The 18,812-nt window shown below is 28.6% G+C and overlaps 1 protein-coding gene across 1 annotated transcript in view; it reads left to right on the top strand.

Annotated features, from left to right (window-relative positions):
* LOC142321268 (retinal homeobox protein Rx2-like) overlaps window positions 1-16,324 on the top strand; it is a 62,875-nt gene extending 46,551 nt beyond the window's left edge. The window contains exons 3-4 of the mRNA XM_075359266.1: window positions 11,042-11,135; window positions 15,939-16,324. Of these exons, the coding sequence (XP_075215381.1) occupies window positions 11,042-11,135; window positions 15,939-16,324 (480 nt within the window). The remainder of the gene's footprint in view (window positions 1-11,041; window positions 11,136-15,938) is intronic.
* The last annotated feature ends 2,488 nt before the right edge of the window (window positions 16,325-18,812 follow it).

Raw genomic sequence — 18,812 nt, 5'->3', positions numbered from 1 at the left:
AGAGCAAAAAATTTGGATGAAATCTTACGCTAATCGTAACTCAAAATAAAGCGTTTCAAACCTTTGTTTATACGACATTTTTTATATTTTTGTGAGACGGATTCCACGAAGTATGGTACAAACTTCCTGAAAAGAAGTACGTGTGCGTATACATATAAATTAAGAAAACCTGAACTTCTCAGTTCCGTGTCGATTTTTTTTGGAAATGATTCAAAGTATAAGTAGGTGATTCGCGTTAGCCTTAGTAATAATTATCCAAAAAAATTACAAGGAAGTTGCAAGCAGTACGGTAAGAATCCCGCAGATATCATTTCTTCCACTCAAAATAAACATTTCTGTAATATAAATAAAACTGTCTTTAACAAAATGATACCGTTATCAAAAAAGGTAAGACAATACATTTCTATTATTAAAATCTGTTATTAATTTAGAATTAAAAAAAAAAAAAAATACATGTTAAATATATGTAATAGACAATAGATATGCAATAACAGATAATAAACAATATTTAAGCGTTCCATATAAGAAGCAAATAATAGAAAAAATTCTTACAAAACTCTTACGGGCCCAATTTCATTTATATGTAATACATATCGAACTTACAAAAATAATATAATTCTTATGATTATTCGTTGCTTAGTAAATGAAATCGGGCAGGTAAGAGTTTTGAAACAAATTTTTCAATTTTTTGCTTTTTGTATGAAACGATTAAACATTGTTTATTATCTGTTATTGTATATCTATTGTCTATTACATATATTTAACATGTATTTTTTTTTTTTAATTCTAAATTAATAACAGATTTTGATAATAGAAATGTATGTCTTACCATTTTTGATATCAGTATCATTTTGTTAAAAATAATTCTATTTAATTACAAAAATTTTTGTTTTTTGAGCGAAGAAATGATATCTGCGAGACTCACCGTACGGTTTACAATTTCATTGTAATTTTTTTGGATATCACTGCTTTTGTTAGATTTATTCTTTTATGAATTACCGATTATTATCTTATGGATTTATTATTAAAATTTATTGGCTTTCTAGAACAAACAATTATACATTTTTTGAATTTCTCGACTAATTGTTTTTGTTGATAGTCATATCTTTCACTTCATACCATATTTTTCCTTTTTTGATTCAACTAGTACCTTCACGAATCGAAGATCCGTAATGTAATATTGCACTTATTACTTTGCAAGTGTAGTCCTCGATTTTTATACTTTTATATTATTATTAAATGAACTTTTTTTATTTCTCCATCAGTTAGTTGAAATTGTTCTAATTTAATTGTAGAATAAAAATTGTACGAATAGAATTTATTTCTGTATTATGTAACAAACCTTTCTTGCCAAATTAGCAAAAATAGGAAGTATTCTGAGCGCGAAACACCTGTACACTTCTCTTTTCTATTGCAATCGAAATTAAAATTAAAATTTTAATTAATGAAATATTTGAATCTTACGAGGAAGTGCATCGGTTCGATAAGACTTCATCTCCTTTTGCTTTTTTTAACATTTTTTAAATTTATTTTCAAAAAAAAATTTTTTTTAATATTGATTTAATAATTATTAACCCGTGATTGTAAAAAACCTTTTACAATAAATAATAATTCAATGATAATAAAAAAAATGAAAAAAGTTATTAGTAAAATAAAATTTTTCATCTTTTAAAAATGTGTAAGTGTAATATAATAGGCATTACGTATGTATATATGTAATAGATTTGGTGAAACATCTTAGACACCTAAGGTACCCAAAAAACCGGATGGAAATTTTCTGGATGTTAATCTTCTTATGTACTTGTGTGTGTGCGCGCGCACGCGCTCGGTGTTAGTTTCTAAATGATTTTTTATCTCCAGAACTACTGGACCGATTTTAACCAAACTTGGTTAGATTACTTCTATATGTGGGGCATGATGTAAATAAATTTTCAACTTAAAAAGTCAACGAGGTAGACTGTAGAGCAAGGTCACCCTCAGTATTTCGAGATTTCCCCTAATTAAGGTCATATTTTTCTAAGGCACATTTGTTAATTAAAAAATAACAATATTTACAAAAAAAATTTGCAAAATCGCATCTGATCCGGAAAAAAATGCTCTAAACTAGTGGCTAAGTGGACATACTGCGTCAATAGTACCCCTTGTCACCACAAGGGGCGCTAGTGTAGCACTGACGTACAGCTTTTGTAGTCGTCTGACGTCACAGGTGAGCGGTAAAATTAAATAAATGAATAATATTTAAAGTGTAAAAAAGTAATTTGTGTAGTTAGTCTCGAACTCGATCGACTTGGTATCTGGTGTATTAAGCCTTGCGGCTACACTTGTTTGCCGACCGCACAAACGAAATTTGGGGGGAAGTTTTATGGGTATTAATTTTCTCAAAATTTTTCAAACATAATCCCACTTTATATTAAATTCAGTACGTGCGTGCATGCTCATCTTATCATTTTTAAGATACGAGTAATTTGGCCCCAAAATTTTCTCTTCCCCAAAAAATCAAAATGTATATTTTATTTATTGCATATTTTTAACTGATTTTTTTAAATGTCTTTTTAGGCATAGTAGGAGTACAAGTATCTCCGAAAAAGAAAGAATAATTTGGGGTATTTAGGGTGAAAAGCCGATCAATAATTTAAAATATTTTTTTTTCTTAATTTTTCAAATTGTTTGTTTATTTAAACTTTTAGTATTGTTAACAGATTAATTAATACACTTTTAATAATAATATTACAATAAAACTTCATAATTCATCCCCACCCAAAAAAAAATCTTATAACTTTTTATTGTTTGTACGTTTTTTTGTGATTTTTTTATTTTCTTCCATTTAATATAGTAAATGTGGGAAAAAATATTTTGAAGGTAATACATTATATATATATATATATATATATATATATATATGTATAATGTTAATTTTACAATAAAACTTCATTATAAATTATTCCCCCCCCCACATAACAAAAAAATCTCAAGCAACTTTATTCATGTATAATTATTTTTCCACTATGTAAAAAAAAACTAATTCCAAGAAATTATACTATTAAATTAACTTTTTTGTCAGCTTTTTTCTGTTCATAATATAAAGAAATACTACATAAAAAATTATTGAAGTTCCTGTATATTTAGTGAATTTCTATATCTCCCAGTTTTTTAAACATATTAAAACAAATTATGTTTAATTCTTTAGACTTAATAGAAAAAAAATTAGAATATTTTATATTTAATTATTATGAAAGGAACAATTTTAATAATAATTAATAAAAAATTAAAATTAATGAAAATACAAAGGAATTAATAGTTGAATTGATGTTAATACAATTGCACATGTACATTGTATAATTTAACGTAAACGTACCAGTAATTCGTCTACCGATTCAGTAATACGAACGAGATAAATTACATCAATTTGTTCTCACTGTATCTCTCTGTTCCGTTTTGTTCGTTCTATAGTTGTATGCTTGTGCGCGAATGTTCGTTCAAGCGCGGAGTTGTCTGTTGGGGGTGGTGAGCAGTGGGTGCCTGTATGCCACTGATGTACATTGGTGGTAGGAGGGAGTTGCTGAAGGGAGGGTTAGGCAGCAGCAGCAGTCATTAACCACGGGGGACTATTTGGACATCCGATTAGCCTCATTGTGGAGTCTCTATACCGCTAACAATGGTGCCAATTGCTACGAACAATACATTAAATGATCGTACATCGTACTGTTCTAGGTTCTGCCTCGCCCCCACCCGCTTCTATTCCTCGGTTGTTGCAATTTAAAGCCCGCCTCGCTCCACAGCCAAGCTACTAAACTCTCCACCCCTCCGCCGATGAGTTACTATGTTACTACTGTAGGATTAATGCATTCTAAATTGGCCGCCAATTAGCCGGTAATTCAGAGCTTCGGATATTCGGCTATTTTTGCCAGACGACTTAAATTTTGAATAAAAGTCCATTAATTATGCTGGAGTACTCTTCTCCCTCCACTTACCTCTTCATCTTTCTCTTTATCACCCCTTTTCTATCTCTTTCGTAACAACACATTTAAAGATACTGTAATGAAATGTAATTAGTGGCATTCTTTTCTTAAAATTTTAATGATGATAATTGTTCCATTCTAAAGTACTTTGCTTTGAAATCTTTTGTAGCAGGGCACTAAACCGTACCCACCCCCTAACCTTTCCTTATAACCTTATCACCACACACCATTACCATCGCCCTTCTGTATTATCACCAGCCCAATAAGAGAAAGAGAAGAAGGGCAAAAACCCATTCACTTACCGCGCCTCTTTTACCGATATTTTTAACTTTATTTTGTTAAAGTTCCGTTAAAAATTGTTAAACAAACTTATAATTCTCTTCATTTATTAATTTTTGATTCGATTAACCTGATTTTTTGTTATTGTAACTGAACATAAGTTAATAAAAATGATTGCGGGTGAAATATTTTTGTGCTTAAAACCTTCATATTTTTCTAAAGAGTTCTTATAACTAAAGCAAAGACATTAATAGAATTAAGTTTATTGAAATAATTGTTTTTGTTGTTTTTATGAATTTCATTATGGTACGGTTTATTTTGTGTTTTCTTACTAAGAAATAAAAAAAAAAAAACAAATCAAATTAGTAATACGGTAAATGATTTGTTCTTTCTTTTAAATATATACTGAAAAAGTGCCTATTTTCATATCATTATATAATTATTATTACTGAAAATAAGAATTATAATTCATTTTTTCCACAACTTGTATATTTACAATCCAATCCTTAAGTGGAACCATAAGTAAATCATTTGATAATAAGCACATGATAGGGGGTTCTTACGGAATTCCTATAATAAATAAATCTATAACAAAAGTTATCAGTAATCAGTAATTTAAGGTTCAGTAATAAAAATATATCTGCCAACACTTCATAGTCTATAAAAACAAACAATTAAAAAGTAATAACCAATAAACAAATAAATAGTCAGTAAACAGACAAACAAATAATCAAGCGATAGCTAGTCGAACAAAGAACAAAACAGTTTATAGCTACAAACAAAAAAGTAGAGAAGTAGCAAAAATATTATTAGATTTGGAGACAGTAATTGAAAACTGTTATTCAGTAGCTCCTAAATCAATCTTCGAACGTCTCCACTGTTATCAAGCAGATTGATCCGCTAAGTGGTTGGTGTGATATTCTAAATTAGTATTAATTAATTAATGTTTAATAATTAAAAAAATAAATAATTAGAATATGTTTTTTTTTTTATAATATTTGAATTGTACTAAATTCTTTTCGAAATAACAACACAATAAACCTAATTAACGTTTAAAAGAAAATATATATAAAAACATTTCTTTGCGTCCAGAAAAGAAAGGCTTGTGCTTGGCGTGTGAATGTGGAATAGGGAAGAGAATAGAACAAAATAAATAATTAAAATATAAAACACATTTACCATCAATCTTTAATGCGTCCTAGTGCTTTCGGAAATGAATTTCATCTTCAGGAACTTAATTTTTTTTTATTAACTAAAACTTTGTCGTCATGAACAGAATTGTTATGTAAGGTGTGTAAAATATCTCCACCGTTCTGGTGGAGACATTCGTTATGACAGGAAATTAAGTCGACGCAATTTTAACAGATGACGACCACCTTTATACATTTTATACACTTTACATAACTATTCTACTTATGACGACAAAGTTTTATTTAATAAAAAAAAAATTATGTTCCTGAAGATGGAATTCGTTTTCGAAAGTGCTGTTGTTGGTAACTGGGTTTTATATTTTAATTATTTATTGTATAATCATACCAACGAGCCATGTTTGATAAATAGAGGAAAGTAAAAGCATCCCGAGTTTTTTTTTTAAATATATAGAGCTACCGCTCTGCCAACCTCAGTGACAGAATGCGAGGTCAGTAAAAACAAAAAAAAAAAATCTATCAGATTTGACTGAACTGAACAGTCAACTACTTTATTGTAAATAAATAACATAATCAATATCCGTTTTGTAAAAACGAATTTAAAAACTAAAAAGGTTTTTATGGAACCTTTTTTGATCGTGAAAAGCTTTTTACTTAGTCTTTCAGTCTCCTTCTTGCTAACATTAAATTTTACATTAGATCTCATTATAAGTATTACTATTTGTACAATAAAATAATTTTATTTGCGATAAAGAATGAAATTTACCTTGAAAAATCTGGTTTTTCTATAATTATAGTAAATATAAGGTTAGAAAGTAAAAAAAAAGATATATTTATTAAGTCTAGTGACTTGCCACTAAAATCTGGGTAGTAGAAAGTACTCATAACGTGGTTTGAGTTACTGGGATGTCCTTTCAGAGAAGTATACATTTTTTCTTATAAGTGGTTTGTAAAATAAAACCGGTGGAAAAAAATAAGAAAATTCAGTGTAGGGTAGATTATAAATTTTTACTTCTTTATAACATTTTTTAATTAAATAAAAATATTCATTCAAATAGAAATTTGAAATATTTATTGATGAAAAAATATTATTACTTTTTATTCCTTCTTTTTATACAAAAATAAAGTGGAAGAGAGGAAGCATAAAATACCAATTGATTCGGTTTAATTTTGTTTTGTTTTACATTCTAGATTAGAATTCAGTCAGCTTGATTTGCAAAAATGTTCTTTAAGAACTGTTCTCAGTTTTATTTTGTAAATTATACGCTTTTCACTAGTTTAACGTATAAGAATTACAAATAACTAGTTTTTAAATCTTATTTGAATATGTCTTCCGCAAAATATTAATTTTGAATTTCAACAAAGGAATCTAGAGTATTAAAAAAATTGAAATATAAAACTGAGCCATTTAATGGAAAATTAAAAAGTAAGAAATCTTTTTACGAATTAAAGAGATCTGAATTTATGCAGAAAGTTATTAAACATATTGATCAGTTACGGCAGAGAATACAGAGTTTCCGGATTGCTGCGTAATAATTTTGAAGTCGAGTGTTGCAGCGTTCAAGTCCTAGTAAAGGCATTTTATTATGCCTTTTATACGGATTTGAATACTAGTTTTTTTTTTTTTTTTTTTTTTTTTTTTTTTTTACGTTGTTCTTTGGTGGTTGGGTTGCAATTAACTACACATCTCAGAAATGGTCGACCTGAGACTGTACAACACTTTACACATACTCATACATATTATCCTCATTCATCTTCTGAAGTAATACTTGACGGTAATTCTCGGAGGCTAAACAGGAAAAAGGAGGATTGCTGCGTAAGCAGACTCCACCTCATTAGTTCATAACAAGGATAAACTGTTTCTATAAGCCACGGGATCATCAGAATAAACCTACCTACATCTATATAATTTAAGTCAACGATAAGATAAAACAATTAATGTCTTTTTTTACTGTTTTTGTGTTTTAAATTAGCACGGAGTTTTAGGTATGATCAATCACAATTTCTTTGGGCAAATCCATGATTTGTGTCATAATGAACCCAGTCTTTTTCATACGGGAAGGTCTTCATCCGCGTATAAACTGTAAGAAAAGTCGTAGAATAAAATAAATGATGCTGGTGATGAGATGTACAAGGTCTATAAGATAATTTGGTATGAAATAATTAATTAATAGATAAAAGAAAAATTTGGAGAAAACAAAATCGTTTTCATAACTGATGATAAATAAATTTTTAATATATATAAATAGATATTTTTAATTTTATATAACGGTGAATATTTACATATGTATATGTGACAGTCGTTATAGTATATCAATACTACAATACTTATTTTAAAGTAGATTGATTATGACAAACATAACAATTTTGTATTAAAATAAGTTTTACAAGGTTCATTATTAGCACTCAATTAATTAAATATCAGATGTAAAGTGTTATTAACAATTAATGAATTTACGAAAGGGAGATATTATATAATTTTAAAATATTTTAATATTGTTATATTCATTTAATATAAAATCTTTGAAAAATTACTAACAGGAAATATTAATTAAATTTAATTTAACAGATCGTTACTTTGAATAAAAGGAAGTAAGTATTTTATTAAAGTAATAAATTAAGGTTTTGAAGTTAAAGTTATAGAGTTAAACGCGTTAAATTAATTTACTTTCTACTTCTTTCATATTAAATTTGTTATCAATTGAATCCATTTTACGGGATGATACGAGTGAGTGTAATTGGTTTTGAGGAAAAAGGTTTTTTTATTCCTTCAGACGTTCAATTTTCAAACAGTTTTATACACAAACAGTTTTTCACTTCATGTATTCTATCTTATATAAGGATGAAAAACGATACTGATGGAGGTATACATCGTAAATATGCTTTTGTTACCTTTAAGTAGCTATTGATGAAGTATCTTTAAGTTGTTGCTTTCAATAAAGTTAATATCAAGTAAGCAATGAGAGCAATAACCTTTCTACAGTATTGTATGCTGTACATATAAAATATCTTTAGTGCTTTGAATCTTATTTCTTTGCAATCTTTTCTATACTCGTTTTTTTTCAGAGCCAATTATTCAACCAATTTTCAAAATTTAATTTAATAGATCTATTATTCAATTTTGATGATAATTATTTTCTGTTAAAAGACACCGTGGAAAATAAATACGTTGTAGCCCGTACAAAAATATAATTTTTAGTAAATATTTTATAGTTAACATTTTTATATAAATTCGGTCATAAAAATTAACAAAATATATTAACAAAAAATATTTTTATATAATTATAATTAAATAAACGTATCATTATGGTCACTGGTAAAATTTCATAAACCATAATACGAATAAACATTGTGCGGGAATGTAGATTGTCTCTGATCTGAGAAATTTTATTTTAATTTATTTTCAACCAATACTCCTGGAGCTTAAAACTACAAGCAAAATTCTTCCGTATTTGTACTAAAAATACCTGAAAACGAACATTTAATTTGTTTTTTTAACTTTATTTCAAATGGAAAGTATTTTAGAATTGAGTCCGGATGTCACCGATCCTTTAATTATTATAATGTACCTAAAGTAAATTTGCGTAAAATGAGTTCTTACTGCCGATATAACATAAATCAAAAGATTTAAATACGTATTGGGACCTGTCTTTCCCTGTAACTTCACTGCTGAAGGTTCAGTTGAGAATGGAGTCACTGTCGCTTCATTTGTTGATAACCCGGCTATTCTGCGTATTGATGACAACCCAAATGTGGCTTCAACTAATCTACAATCTGAATTAAATCTAATCAGTCGGTGGCTGAAAGGTAAAACTTAATCAAGCTAAGTCGAGCCAATTGATAATGGCGATTAGGAGAGGAGACTGCACACGTGCCCACGTTGATGACATTGTAATTCCGCATGCTCAAAGTGTAAAGTACCTGGGTCTTCACCTGGATCATAGTTTGTCATGGAAGAGAGAAAGCAACTTAAGGAAATGTACTGATTCCTGGGCAGGAAATCTGAGTTATCTTTTTTTAATAAGCTACTTTTAAATTCAGTAATTTAAAAAACCAATATGAATATAAGGCGTCCAATTATTAGTCACAGTAAGCAAGACAAATGTTGAAATCATACAGCGATTTTAGAACAAAATAACAAGATGTATAGCTGAAGAACTGTGGTTTGCTAAAACATTGTAATCTCCGAATATCTGGGTCTACGACATGTCAAGACAGAAATACAACGCTTGAAATATGAATTTCCCCTAAATGACTACGTTAACCACTTGGCCGTAAAACACCTAGACAACGTTGAGAATGTTAGAAAACTTAAGCGGCTGCACATTTTGGACCTTAATAACTCTATAGTATAATTTCAGATTACTGGGCATTAATCAATCCTTCACTCCCTTCCTCTCTGTTTCTACTTAATTTTTTCTTTCTTAATTTTTTCTTTACCTATTATGTGTTTCACCAATCTATGATTTTTATGATTCTTGTTATTGCTTTCTATTGAACTATTGATAGATAGTACAGTTCTTCGAAAGAACCTTGCGTACATTTTAGGTAAATTCTATTTAGAAACTAGAAATTTTATTTAGTACTAGTATATAATTTTTGAGAAATTTCAATGAGGATTTCTTTTTAATGTAAATATATTTTATATAATTTACTTAGGTTTTTACAAAAATGTAACCGGTTGTAAATAAATATTTAAAATAAAATATATAATTATAAAATTTTTAATTTTTGAGAAGACAAACTAAAGATAATAGCACATGCATGAGAAAATATAATTTTTAAAAGTAGAATTATTATTATCAGTAAAATCAGAAGCATAATCGATATTTTAATAAATGTTTTCTAATCTTTCATTGCCTTATGTACTTTACATCTTATGTTTACTTTCTTATTTTCTCTTTGAATAAGCCAAGCAATTTTATTAGAACTGAGTAAATCTCCACAAGAATGAAAAAAATACATTATTTGGGTACGATACGAGGTTGTTTACTGATTCTTTCTATCGAAGTTGAAGGTGAGCAAAGGAAATACGATGTATGAAACGTAACTTTAATAATGAAACATAATTTATGGCATTAGTACACTAATTAAAATATTCTGATTTGAATACTGATTAGATTCGATTAAGATTTCTAACACAATGGATGATTAAAAATTAAACATTTTGTAATCTATCCCTTTTTGTGTTTTACCTCCGGAACCACCGTAAGGTATTACTTCAGACGATGAATGAGGATGATAAGTATGAATGTAAATGAACTGTAGTGTTGTGCAGTCTCAGGTCGACCGTTCCTCAGATGTGTGAATAATTGAAACCAAACCATCAAAGAACACCGATATCCACGATCTAGTATTCAAATCCGTATAAAAGATTTTGTAATCAAAATGTTTATAAACTTTTTTCAATCAAAATACAAAAGCGATCGGTACAGTTATTATCTAATCAATCATTACACTAACAAATGAAAGATAAGGTAAAATAGGTATTAAAGGTAAAATAGTATTAAAAATAGGGTAAAATGAATCATTAGAGTAAATCTTTTCAAAATTATTTTAAACTTGTAAAATTTCCAAAACGTGACTGATCATTTGGAAGACGTTTTTTACTGACATTTATGAAAGTAATTCTTAAACATATTTTTTGTTTAACAGGTCTGGTTTCAAAACCGAAGAGCGAAGTGGAGAAAAAGAGAAAAGGCTCTTGGTAGAGAAACAGCTGGATTTCTACATCCTGATCCATCTCAAGGTACTTATAAAAATTTTTTATCGGTTATATTTGTACATAAATAAATTTGTTAAAGTAAGAAAGTTAGTGAACTATTAAAGAAATCATAATTATAAAAAAAATTTTTCAACTATTATTTAACATAAAAAAAACTGATAATAAAGTTGTTGTACTTTCCTGGCATTGGTAAAGTAATGACAAGAACAGTTTTTTTAACAATTCAAAAAATTGATATATTTTATTGCTTTCTGCTCCCCCGCCTCCAAAATCATCTCCTAGGTTTACTATGTTAAGTGGAAAAAAGTAAAAAAAAAATCCAATGAAAATTATACAACCAATAAAAAATTTATTAAAATTCTTCTTTTGTGGTTGGTGGGAGGGTGTTTTGATGTAATATTTTTGGTAAAAGTTTACATAAATAAAAAAAGTTTAAAAAAATTAAATACATTAATATTTTTAAATTTTTATTGGCCCCTCTACCCTGAATATTGCCAGCAAAATGCTTCTTTTTTTTTGTTTGTTTGACCTAATGCTAAGACATAAAAAAAATCGGTTTAAACAATAGATAAAATGAACTTTATATAAAATGGGGTTTGCAAAATCTTTAGAAAATTAACACCCAAAAAAGCTATCTACCCCTTGAAAATGCTGTCTCCAAACCTTTACCAACAAATTGCCCCGTATACTCGAGTCTTTGCACCAAATTTCGTAAAAATCGACTTATTCAGTCATAAGTTAAGTTTCAAAAACGCAACTTATGTACATATGAACGTACGTACGAAAATTACCCCCCCCCCTCAACTTTTAATTTGATTTTGTGGTTCCTAGGTCATGACGCTGAAAAATTAAAAACATTCATACCCCTTTTTTTTTTACTGATTACCCTACTTTTCTTCGTGCATCATAGCTTTAGAGCTATGATATCAGGAAAGTAAAATTTATATTTCTTTATATGTCGATAAGCTGTCGTGCTGTTTTCAAAAACTTCCCGTAAAATAAAAAACCTTAAACTAAATTTATATTAGTACATTGTATTTCGAGAATCATGAATCATTAAAATTGATTGATATGTTTCCAAAATATATAGAAGTTTAGTTCGTAAATTATTACACAACGGAATTTCACGAACGAAACCCTATCAGAAGAATTTTAGCTTCCATTAATGTCCTTAGCATGTCCGTTAATATCGTTTGTAAATTAATATACTAACTCATGCATTCGAGTATTCAGACATACTAACCTTAAACATTTTTAATGATCATTCCGTTAAAAACATTTAATCAACAAGAAACGATTCGTAAAATGTTCTGTATTCGTTAAAAAAAAGATTTTTACATCTGCTTTCCATTAAAATATTATAAATATATATTTAATATATGTTACTAGAGTGTAGTACAAATTAATTAAAACACTAAGTATATCAAATGAACAAAATATTATGCAGAAATTTGCGAGCAAAAAAAAAATACAACGTGTTTACAACAATGAATGGAAATACAAAGAAGTTTGATTTAGAGAATTGATTTAGAATTAAAGAAGACGTAGAGAAAAAAGTATCTAATAAAGATATTAATACATTTTCTGAATAAAACATAAAGCAAGTTATTGATTCGTAAATATGCACGAATTAAATGACTATCAAATCAATAAACTTTATCGAATCAATAATTTTTTTATCTAAATTATTTAGATTAAAAAAGGTAATCAAATAATTTAATAAGTACTGTTATTACTTACTAATTTACATATCGCTGGATAAATTTCTTTACTAATCCATTATCAAAGTATATATTAAGTCAAGGTATTCTTGCAAAACAAATAGCTGCACGATTGTTCGCTTGTTGATGAGACTACGCTACGTTTATTAGAAGAGCGATTTTTATGCAGTAGGAGTATTGTGGAATGTAGGTAAAATAAGTTATTGGTAGTTCAGTTTTTCTCAATCCTCTTCATTCATAACGTCTACTGTAGATTTAAAATTTAAATTTAACATTCCACTTCCCAGTCAACCAAATAGCGCCAGTCCCATCCTTTCTGTTTGCGTTTAACTATTGTAACATAAATTTAAGCATTACATTTTTGTGATAAAAGATTCGGAAATGAATATTTTTGAAAATTTAATATACGAATCAATCTTCTAAACGGTTTTTACGACCGTTATACATAAATTTATGTAAAAAATTACAATTTATGCATGTATAAAATATTAAATTTTATGAACTTTGTTGTTATAAAAATTAAGGTAAACACTAGAATTAATGTTTGAAATACCTCGTCTTCCAACAAATTAGATTACATTTGAAAAAAAAATCAATAAAATTATTAGAGTTTGAGCACAGTTGGTCAGAAAGTAAAAAAGGGAATTTATATAATCAAAGTGAAACTAATACTAAATAATTATTTATTAGAAATTACTTTTTTTAATCAATTCTTACTCGATATTTGCTTTTTTAAAAAGAAGGAAAAACAATTTTTGACATATTTTTTTTGTTCTACAATCTTTTTTACAATTTTTTTAAATTTACAATCGGCTCCATAAGTGGAACCATAAGTAAATTGTTTGATAAGAAATACATGATAAGAGGTTCTTAAGGAACTCCCATAATAAGTAATTCATAATAATAGTTATCATTAAGCAGTAATCTTAAAGATCATTAGAAAAATATTTCTGCCAACACTTCATAGTCCATAAAAACAGAATACTAATAAATAAAAAAAAACCAGTAAACAAATAAATAGTTAAACCAAAAAAAAAAAGTAAAGAAGAATAAAATCACTAGATTTGGCGTTATCATTTATCAAACTATCATTCAGTAGCCACGAAGTCAAGCATATAGAGACGTTTCAACCTTCGGACGTTCCTGTTGTTATCAAGCAGATTGATTGCAAAGTGGTTGACGTGATTTTCAGTTGTAGTTGGTATTTAAAACGGCGCAGTCTAACAAGCTCACGAACAACCGGAAGCTACAGATATTCATGAATTTCATCATTCTGTGTAAGCCATAGTACCTCTGCAATTGCTCTCGTACTTTGTTTTGGAAGCGTTGTACGATATTTATGTTACTATTATTTGCTGTTCCCCACAACTTCACGCCATAACACCAGATTGGTTGTAAGATAACTTTGTAAATGAGAACTTTATTGCACAACAACAAGGCGTGAATTTCTCCGTAGCAGCCAATGCAACTCCCTATACTTCGCGTTCAGTTGTTTTCTTTTCATCCTCACGTGACACTTCCAGGTCAAACTCCGATCTAGATGAAATCCTAGGTACCGCACACTCTCTGTTTGTGGGATCAAGAAACCATCCATGTTTACATTAGGACAGTCACCCTTTTGCATGGCGAATTTGACATGCTTTGATTTATCTAGATTATTATGGAAGCAAGTTGTGTTCCGATTCGCTTTTTGCCTTCGTTTCCTCTGTAATTTTCTTGGTACATCTGCAGCCTCGATAGATTGCCGGATAGTTCGATTGTAAAGCACAGGTTTTAGGAGTGCTCCTGTCCGTCCTGGAACAATCAGCTGTTTGTGGCCTTTCCCACCTTTACACAGCGGGAGGGCCTCATGCAATTATTTTTGGCGTGCCCGTACTGTTGGCATCTCATGCACTGCATGAGGCCTGTTGGTTTCCGCGGTGATTCGAACGATACATTGCAATTCGCAATGTATTTTAATTCAAACATAGTTTCATTTTTCTCCTGCGGCTGTACGTTCACGAAAAAAGTCGATGTAGGCTCTTTAGTTACTCTGCGGAATCCATTTATTAAGTCCTTCACCCTATGCCTGTGGCCTTCGATGGCCTTCTTCCTTAATCATCTCCAGTGGAATCGAGTGGTACAAGTTCCTAATCACGACACGAAAGGCTCGTTGATCCTTTCTAATGAAGTTATGACCTATTAAACCATGTTTTCTAACTATATTTATGATTTTCTTGTACGCTCAACTCAACTCAGAACGTTACGCTCAACTTAGAAATTATTCTAAGTTGTTTACCCTATCAGTCGAATGTTGTATTTCCCCTTACACACGACCGTTTCTAACAGTTCGTATAACCTTAGCACATCATTTATCCCGTAAAGTACAGTAAGTGGGGGCTTCAAGGATTCCGTTTGGTTCGTAAGATTTGTATTCTCTAATGGAAGCCCACTAAATCTATTTGATACGGGTAATTAACCATTGCTAGGATTATGAATTGCAGTTTTTCTCGGCATAGATACGGTTCTTCACTAATTAAAAAGGTTGGGATTCCATATTTATCGCTATGGCATTAGTACCTATCGCTTGAAATTCCGGATAAATATTTCGCTATGTCATCTCTAATTAGTTTTCCACGGGCTACGCTCCTCGGATCTCTATTCTACGACGTTAATGAACCACGTTTTCTTGATGTTATTTGATAACCTTTACAATCATATACCCCTTCGCCGATCATATCATTTGGTGGTAACTGATCCATGTTGCATTCCTCTACGGCCTAGGTTAGCCCAACCTAATGTTAGAAAGATAGACTAAAATGACGTATAAATAAGTATACCTTACAAAAAAGAGGTTTTTGTAAATATGCAACTCTCCTAAATATGCAACCAGATCTGAAGTAATATCGTACACGCATCTATTTCACAATTATTAAATATAACAACATTTAATAAACACAGCTATACTACAAAACAACACTGATTTTATCCCTTGGCAATATTACAAAAAAAAAAAGGCGAAACTGTAATGTTAATTTCAGCTATGGCTTCAGCCGACTAATCATTCACCTTTTCTTATTATTTTAAAATAATTGGATATTCAATTAAAGCTGTCATATTTTTTCAGGTTTCCCCCCGGAACTTAGCGTACACGCCGGTTTAGGAATGCCGCCTCTTCCTCCTGATCCATTTTGGCCGGCTCTGGGATTTAATCCGGCAGCAATGTTCGGTTTATGGAGTAAAGGAGCACCACTTCATAGTCTATTATCGCAATATGTACTAGCCGGTGGAGGGTTACCGGTATTAGGTGCACCTTTCCCGGTAGTACCACCACGATCATCTCCACCACCCGACTCACCGAGTCCGCCGCCGTCTTTATCCCCAGATTCAAGATTGCGATTACGATCTAAGGAACATCTTTACGAGTGTCAGCCGCCACCTAATTCTGCACCAGGACCTTCAAGGGGGACATTATCACCTACACCGTTACATACGCTTCATTCAGAATCGTAAACTGCATAAACTGTGTTTATTTATTAATGCGATTATTAAAAACAATTAATTTGATCTCATTTTTAATAATTTATTGATTAATATAATATCTTAAAAGTTACATTCAAAGAATATGTAATTGATTATATAACGAAAATATTTCATAATTATATTTTAAGAGACTAAAATAAAGTAAAAATAAAAATTGTAACTAAATTTTTACTTTGTACGCAATTATTTTAGAAATATTTTTCGTTTTAGTTGAATAAAATCTATTCCCTTTTATTGTTAGTAACAAAAACGTTTTAGTATAATTGAAATTTTTTACCTTTTTCTGGGTGCATCATAAATATTCATGTTTTCAACAATATACATTCAGGGTAAGAGCTATCCTGCAATTATTTGAAATAGTACCGTTTAAGGTGCATTTCAATAACTGATATTAATAAGTAAAAAAATAAAAGAGCGTTTCCAAACGTAGTATATAAAACTTACATAAAACTATTTGATGCATTCATTATTATATTAAACAAGCTTTTTACGTAAGTATTGTTAAAATATAAAAATAAAATAATTGTATAATTTTATAAATTATTAAATCATAAATCACCAGACAAGTATCGCCACTTTAAGCCTGCGCAATGGATAGCTCTTATACCACATATATATATATATATATATATATATATATATATATATATATATATATATATATATAACATGTCATGAGTGATTCATAATTAACACCCAGCTAAAATTACGGAAGATAAATTTATGAAAATTTATATACAAATTCTTCTTATGGTGTAAATGCGCAATAAGAAAGGATTTTTTGAAATTCCGAATTTAAAGAGATAAAATAGAGTAACAATAAATTATACTATTATTTTTTTAATTTCTGGGTAACAGATGAAGATATCAACTTGATTTTTATGTATGTGTAATCTTCATGTAAATATCTAAAAATTAATTTCTAGATTTTACGAAATTTAACCTTGAAAGGGGTGAAGAAAGGTAAAAATATTGCGAACAATGATTACAAATTTCCCCATTCCCGAATATACTAAACGAAATATTCACTAGATTTTGGCTTGCAAATATTCTTTAGATAAATATTTTCTTTAAATTTTCGGTTTTTTTTTTAATTTCAATTTTTTAAGGGGTGCGTTGGTGTACGGCATGGTGGCACAAACGTCACAGCCACTGCCACTGTTACAATATGTGTGAGGCACTGCACTTGCTTCCGGTTGCTTAACTGAAAACATGAAATAAAAAAATAAAAAATTAACTGGGACGGTGTATGCTGTTTTAATAAAATTTTTGAATTAACATATTACATGTCAAAAAATAATTTTTTATTAACTGATTTTGTTTGAATTTATGCATTAGTTTTCTGTAAAGAAATTATTAAAGTAAATTTTTAATAGAAATAGTAGTAATAACGAAGTGCAACGATTAATTATGTGCAATAATTTAGTACATAAATTTTTTTTGTTAAATAATTAAATAGTATAGAGTTAAGGAGATTAAAATTATTTTATTTGAACTAATAGAAATATTAATAATTTAAGCTATGTTTTGATTTATTTATTTAAAAAATGTAATTTAAGCTTCATTATAGATTTGATTTTTCTTTTATATTAAAGTAGTACAGATTAATTTAAATATTTTTTTTTTTTAACTACGAAAACAATTTAATCACTTTTTAAGAAACTTTATATTTTTTTAAAAAAAGATGATAGAATTAACATGTAGTTAATAATTTATATTTAATTTTTAGAAGTAGATAGATTTCTGCTTTTTATTAAGATAATCCCATTTCCAAATTTTTTAGTAATTTAAATCACTAAAATTCGTATATTTTTCCTGGGATAAATATAGTTTACATTTCCGTCTCATAGTTTTTCAGAAGGTAATGTGATAATATTAACAAGAAAAGAGGGTTGTAATTTCTGGAAAATTAGTAGTGAAATATTATTTTGTTACTAATATTTCTTATTTAATTTCCGCAACCATATTTATATTAAAATACATTCAAGGATTTGATATAAAAGTAATTGGTTCTGACAATTAAAATTATACAAATTTTTTTTTATGGAAAACTCAATTATTTTATTAATCTATGAAATTATGTTTTTATTACCTTATTCTATTAATTACAACTAGTAATAATTTTTTTCATCAGAATTGAGAATTACGAAATAATTAAAGTAATTTATTCCTAACTGTTGTTTGGTTAGGCTTTAATTAATCTATTTCAGTAAATTTTAAACACTATATTCATCTGTATTTTCTTGCAGGCTACTTATAAATGGGTCTAATGTGTTTATTAATTTATATTAACGCTATTATATGTATATATATTTTTTTATGTAAACGAACATTTATTATTAAATATAAATTATTTTTGTCTACACAAAAATCAACTTTCTCTGGTTAAGAATAACTTTTACTTAAGGTCATTAAAACTCATTGGAAAATTATAAAATCGAAACATAATGACTCACGG

The sequence above is a fragment of the Lycorma delicatula genome, chromosome 3, assembly GCF_047948215.1.
Source record: "Lycorma delicatula isolate Av1 chromosome 3, ASM4794821v1, whole genome shotgun sequence".
NCBI lineage: Eukaryota > Metazoa > Arthropoda > Insecta > Hemiptera > Fulgoridae > Lycorma > Lycorma delicatula.
This window is presented reverse-complemented; position numbering and strand designations above follow the sequence as displayed.